The sequence below is a fragment of the Rhipicephalus sanguineus genome, chromosome 11 (genome assembly GCF_013339695.2).
Source record: "Rhipicephalus sanguineus isolate Rsan-2018 chromosome 11, BIME_Rsan_1.4, whole genome shotgun sequence".
In the NCBI taxonomy this organism is placed as follows: Eukaryota; Metazoa; Arthropoda; class Arachnida; order Ixodida; family Ixodidae; genus Rhipicephalus; species Rhipicephalus sanguineus.
In genome coordinates this window covers 99,515,157-99,521,943 of record NC_051186.1, presented here as the reverse complement: position 1 = coordinate 99,521,943, position 6,787 = coordinate 99,515,157, and the positions used below count along the sequence as shown (strand labels likewise).

The 6,787-nt window shown below is 47.6% G+C and overlaps 1 protein-coding gene across 1 annotated transcript; it reads right to left on the bottom strand.

Moving 5' to 3' along the window:
- Positions 1-4,253: 4,253 nt before the first annotated feature.
- Positions 4,254-6,756, bottom strand: LOC119374480 (KIF-binding protein-like). Its single transcript, XM_037644587.2, is given in 3 exon segments — positions 4,254-5,753; positions 5,755-5,973; positions 5,975-6,756. Coding segments are annotated over 3 exon segments (1,779 nt in total). The 5' UTR covers positions 6,740-6,756; the 3' UTR covers positions 4,254-4,958.
- Positions 6,757-6,787: the final 31 nt, after the last annotated feature.

Genomic DNA, 6,787 nt, shown 5'->3' with positions numbered 1-6,787 from the left:
GAAAGTGTTGGAATAGAGTTCAAGAGCTCATCGGGTAGATACTCCGAGAGGTGTTATAGAAGAGGAACTCCAGCTGCCCTTCACAGTAAGTGCAGTCCAACGAGTCAACGCAATTTTGACATGAGGCCTGTTTGTGAACTTGATTTTAATTTTGGTGAAACATGCCCAGTTCATAAACTCCAGCCTTTCAATCTTTGTAGTGATGTGACTCTACCACTTGTTTTTCATACAGTGAGTAGCCTGCAAGACACAATTGTTTCAATGGGCTTCTCTCCAAGGTGAACTAAAGCATCGTCCTAGCTGATGGTTATCAGTTTTATTACTGTTAAGGAAGTTCCTGCTACTTAGGCTTGTTTCTCTGCCATGCAAAAATTATAGTTAAGGCTATGTGATGGCAGACGAATGTGGCCTTGTAACTAGTAGATGTAGAGCTTACAGAAGAGCAATGGGCATCGGCAGGGGGATGCAAAAGGGGCACTTCCCCCTCAAGCTACACCAACGCTACCCCCTCCCCCAGCACTGATGCAACACGGCTTTGCACCCCACAAGACAAAATCCTGCCGATGACCCCATGACAAGAGCTATCAGCTATTGCTACAGATAACCTTGAGTGTCTCACCTGCGGTGTTATCATAAACAGTGTAAGCTTCAGCATGACGTACCGAAGGACACTGATATGTGGTTGCTATATCCATATTATAGTCTTTAAAAGAGCGCTACTATCTAGCAATACCTGCCTTGTTGGCCAGGCAACCTTGCAGTGGGTGCAGCCAAGGCTTGTATCAGCTATTTAGTAATGAGTACTGTGACTGCATCTCCCAAGAAGGGTGGACAGCTCACCCGTTTTGTGCCACTCATTTTTATACCAAGCTCACTTTTTTAGTTGGAATTGCGAAGGGGGGGGGGTTCAAAAGTGTACAGTGAGGGGAGCTCTTCTGAATCTTAATCATAGTTGACTGATGCGACCTGTAGCTTTCACCATATTGCATGGTTTTGTTGCAACGGAGACAGCCAATTTAGGTGCAGGCACACACAATTGTGTGCACCAGGATCATGCTTCAATGGCAAGAGCATTGATGAAAATCATATCACCAAGGTACGATGCAAACATCTCGAAGCACTTCTGAGTGGGCCAGTGTTGTGAGCTGCAGTTTTAATGTGTGAGGTTCTCTTGGCAAGGTAAGTTCGAAAGCAGGCAGTTGTGTGTTTCATCTCATTATCAATGCGTCAAAACGTAGTGTATTCACTTATTTTGTTATCCTAAGCCCTTTACTTTTTTGTCTGATGATGTGAAGTTCTTGTCACACTTTTCATAATCTACTTTACTTTTCTCAATGTGGTTAACCTCTCATGAAGCCTCTTTTCTGCCTTTATGCCCTAATGAAGAAAATTAAGACATTTTCTAATGAATAACGATGTGAACAGAGTGGCTAAACAAAGAATACAGTGCAAGCTTTGATCCCAATCTGGTTTATTTCACTACATCAGCACACAGAATCCAGCAGAACACATCACTACAAAGTTGTGGCCCAGAATTGTGCTTTAAGGAGATGGGGAAGGCGACATGTCTTTGACCCCTTTTCGTTGCTTCAAAGGCAACATTCGGTATGTTTGTAGCTGCCCTGTTGAAATGTTGCTTCAAAATGTTGCGCAAAGATTTGCAATACGACAGGTGTCTGCTCTGCATATTGATGACTAGCACAGACACAATGGCGTTAAGATCTTGGAAGAGCACTACCACAATTACCGATTACACCCAAACCTCGATGTAACGAACATGTATATAACGAATTATCGGTTATAACTAAGTAAATGAAGAATATTGTCATAGATACAGTGTTACAAATAAACGTTTATAACGAATTTTTGGATATAACGAACTTATTTTCGTGGCAGATGTGACTTTTTTATAATGAGCTTTGAGTGTACTTACAGCTAATGAAGTCGCGAAGCATTACTACAAGAACAAAAGGGAATTCCCAGTGCCACACGCTAAGCTCAATAGAGCTCAAGCGGTGACTCTGAGATTGTTACAGACAGGCACTTACCCGAATCCAAACTTTATTAGCAAGATATATCCAGAGAGAGAGTTACAAATCAATTGTGAGAAGTGTAATGGCATCATTACTCTGGATCATATGCTTTGGCAGTGTCCTGTCGCCTCCACAGACTGTAGCAAGGCGAGAGACTGGTGGCAATGAGTCGTTCACAGTGGAGTTCTCTTAGATCAGGTACAGGCCACCCAGAAGGCCCACGATATGGCGGCAAGGTTAAACCTTGCTGTGCTGACATGCGAGCTGCCTGCATGACCCAAGGGTCGATATTCAGGGCCTGGATGAAGTGCATCATACCATACCACAGAGAAAAAGTGGTGCCTCATCTGATCTGTCTATCTCCATTAATGCTTATCTGCCTGTCTCTGGTCTTCTGTAATGCCCACAAGGGCCTTGAAAGAAGCATTTGAAAGTGATTGAACAAGCAAATAAACAGCATGGAAGGTACGAATTATGCTCCAGCACGATGTTTTTGACATCGCTTACGTGCCACCTACAAGCACGCTGCAAAAAAAAAAAAATTTTAAGGGGGTACTGACACCTTTTTTTTCGAAGGAGAGTTTACTCTGCCATACAAATCTGTATGCAGAGCCAGCTCTGAGCTAGTGTGAAGCGCATCAAATGCTGATAAGATATGTTATTTTGGTATTAAAGTAAATTTTTTCATGGCGCACCTACCAGCATCGACAGTAGCTTGATGTCAGGCTACAGTACTAATTCTGGTGACTTCACGCAGCAGTCTGGCTAGTTGTCGTGATGTCGGGTACCAAAACTTCCAAGATGGCCACTTGTGCATCACCAAAACATTCAAAATGGTCGCTTGTGCGTCATCAATGGAGCCACGGTGTGGAGCGGCTGTGGAAACGTCACCATATGTTGTGCGAGCACGTGACGAGAAGCTCATACCGCGTTGCGACGTTGGGGTACCGTATACGGACAGAAACTAACTTTTAAAAACATGTTTAATTACTTTTTTAGGGTGTACTTGCGCTTAACGCTACCTTTTCTAAGCACTTGAGGCCTTTCATTTGACGCGAAAAAACGACAACTGAAACTTTTTGTGTCAGTACCCCTTTAAAGGTAGAACTTGGTGAACATCCTTGCCATGACCTTTTTTAGTTTCTTGATCGGATGGCTGCAAGCTAATCATGGTACCATTTCAATGCCGCCAGTTCAAAATGCACTCGTGTGCTTTGCCACTTGGAACATGAAAAAGGAGACTTCACTTGTCTCCAAAACATGGTGTGGTGATCTTGTCAAAGGAGGCACCACTGATGTTTACACACATGCTACAACAGCACTCCTGAAAGCCCAGTACATTCAGCACTCCATGGGACAAGAGGGGACAGTAGGCTCCCACTTGTTCCTAACAAAAGTGCACTTCCATGTTGTGACACTAGGTGAACGACTCGTTCAGTCACCTATATAGTCTCCCTTTTCGTGCCCAAATCTGCACTACACATGGGACATGTTATGTATGGGTTGCATTAAAGGTGCCATAATTAGTTCAAGCACTGCCAAGGAATCGGGGCTTCATGCGGCTATCAAAGAGGCCACAGCTGCATAAGGAACCAAAAAAAAAGAAGGCAAAGTGACGAATTTTTGACATCAGTAAAGCCAGCCATACTGAAATTACACTTTTTACTGATCATAGATGTGTTATCCAAGTGTGACTGACAAAGCTGCTGATAATTGCTTAATTTATTTAATGAGCTGCCTTGAAGTAGCACCTTAGAAAGAGATGCAGGCACATGGCAATTAAAGGCTGTGATGCACATTGAGAGCTGTGCATGTGATCATGCTGCCCCTTCTCACCATACATTAAACTGCATTGCTTGTTTAATGTTAACAGGTTGCACCTAATTGTGATGCACATTAGTTATGCGTTTTCTAGGCAATTATAGAAGCAAGCTTCTAGTTTTTTGTGTCAGCTTTCTACCATACAATGATACATATTTCAAATGTGAAATTTTGCATTCTTTGCCCAGTATCTATGCTGTTGGACACTACAATTTTGATGTGTTCCAGTGTTTCATTGCAGACCAAGCGCAGGCATTCAAGATGCACCGAAGAACCATATAAGCTTTTCATGTAATTTACTCATCATGCAAGGTTAGGCCACTGACAACTTGGCACAAATGTGCAAGCCTCTGTACACTTGGTAACAGCACATACGAGAGCACGGTGAAGTGAACGCTAATACAGGCACATCTACAGTGAGATCAAACACTAGGTTTATTAAATACACACAGGAAGAATGGCAGCATACATAAGTCAAGGGGCTCAACCAATGCCTCCTCTAGAAAGATGCCTGCCACGTGAGCCAAAAACCTCCTGCCCTACCCTTTCCCTTCTTCCTCGTTTCTAATGGAGGTGGTAGCTGGCGATCCTTGCGGTGGCCGCTTCCAACACACATATGCGCATGCGCACATTACACCCCCGATGTCACACCATGCTAGCCCCATTGAAAACAATAGGGCAGTACGTGGCGCCATCTCTCTACAAGCGACCACAACTCACTGCCGGACGGCTACAATGGGACAGCCAGCGACGCCGCAGGCATCTTTTTAGAGGAGGCGTTGGCTCAACACAAGCTCTAATATAGAGCAATGTCCATGGGTGCATTGTATTTGTTATGAATGAGCAAAATACATTCACAAGGCTCCCATGGCAGCATCACTGAGCTGCCACAGCTTTTGCAGCAGCATCACAGCAAAACGATGAAGGGTCGTATTCAGCAGTTTGTTCTTGGTGCTAACTAGAAGATGTAATGCATACAAATGTGGATTGCACTGGTCTCTGGCAGGTAGTCCTATTGTATATAAGCATTAAGCAAGTGAGCAAGAGGAAGTACACTTATTCATAATCCACTGACAGATTGCCCATCGCACGAAATAAATGAGATCAGTAAAGCGTCGTGCTCATCATCTGCTGCAGCTTCGCTGGAATAAGCTGCAACAGTTCGGCCATGATCTGAAGTTCATCCCTCACGAGTTGTCCGTGTTCCAGAACCCTCTTGCAGTACTCCTGAACGAACTCGTAGTGTTCCTTGGTCTTCTCGAAGTTCTCAAACTGCTCTCGCGGCTCCTGCGCTATTATGCTGGAGTAGAGCCGGCCGATGTAGAAGTGCGCCACCAGCACGGGACGTGCGAGGTCCTCCGGAAGTCTCTCCGGAAGCTTGCCTCCGGGATCCCTGACCGTGTCTATGAACGACGTGTAGTGCCGAATGGCCTTGTCGATGATGGAGTTGACCTTCTTGACGGCCGGCGACTGCGGACTGACGGCCGGAGGCAGTGCTGCCAGCTTCAGGCTCATCATCTCGCTGTAGACTTCGCCGAGTTCGAACATGATCTGGCGGCAGACTCCCAGGTAGTACCGTGGGTTGACTTCCTTAAGGACCTCTTCGTGCATGTCGATGCGTCGCTTGTGCATCTTGCACTTCCTGTCAGGCGCGGGTTCGAAGGAGGCGAGCTCCCTGTAAAGCTTGCTTATTTCCTGTACGATCTCGATGTAGTCGGTAGCGTGGTCCTTGAGAGTGTAGTAGCGCTTCGCATCTTCCAGCCACTTCTGAGACTTGAGGAACACGGGACGAGCGCCTTCGAAATCCGTGACGAGCTTGTCGGTGATGTCTTCCTCGATGCGGCTCACCTCCGGCGACTTGATCAAGACGTGGGGCTTCTTGTCCGTCCCCCAAGCCGTTAGGCTTAGCGCTCGTCGTCTTGGAATCTGTCAGATTTTCCCTGGACGCTATCAGCAGGAAGAGGCCGTACTTTGCCCAGCAGCGGGCCACGTCCGCGAACCTGTGTCGCAGCTTGTCCTCTTTCTCCGCCTTCTCCTCGGGTGACGTCGACGTCTCGGTGTCCAACTTCTTTTCGTACTCGTTCAGGACGTGACTTGAGCAAGCCAGGAGATGCCTTCCAGGCCGCGAAGTCTCCCCTGGCAATGAAGAACTGAGACAGCGTGGCGGCATTGATGGACCAGTCGATGCTGTCGAAGTTCTCCAGGGTCAGCTCCTTCTTCAGGGTGCTGTGACAGTACATGGCGGCCTTGGCATTCTCGCCCAGGTTCTCGTAGACTTGTGCGAGGTAGTAGAGCGTGTGGGCGTTCGCGAGCTCGAAGTTTGGATTGTTAGCTCCGCGTTGCGTCCCCTCGGCTTGTTCGGCCGCAGCGTCGGGAAGAAAGAGGTCCGCCGGGTTAACGGTCTTCGCCAACTCCCCCGGCGATGAGCTCACCTTGGCGTAGATAGCCTCGGCTTTCTTCAAGTATTCCAACGCCTTGGTCGCGTCTCCGCGCCTGACGTGAACAATTCCGAGCTGGTTGAGGGCGCACACGACGGTCAGCCGGCTCTCTGGATCCGCATACCGTTCTTCCCCGACGATCCTGAGACATTCTTCCAAGTATTCCTGACCGAGCGAGACTTCTTCGGTGTCTGTGGCGATGACTCCGAGCTCGTACTTTGCGAGCGCGCGGATGAAGTCCTTGCGCGGTGCGTCGCCGAACTCCACTCGGCTCAGGTCTTCGAGGAGCTCCTTGAGGATGCGTCTCGCTTCGTACTTGGACCGGTAGGGCTCGGTCGCCGGGTCGGAGCCGCTTTCGACGTCGATCAACTTTCGCACGCGCTCGTACTGAGACCGATATTCGGCTAGCTTCGCGGTCCACGCCGTTGCGGCGTCGGAGGTCGCCATTGCGGGTTTTGGATTTCAGCCAGCAGCTATGGCTATGGACGGCACGTG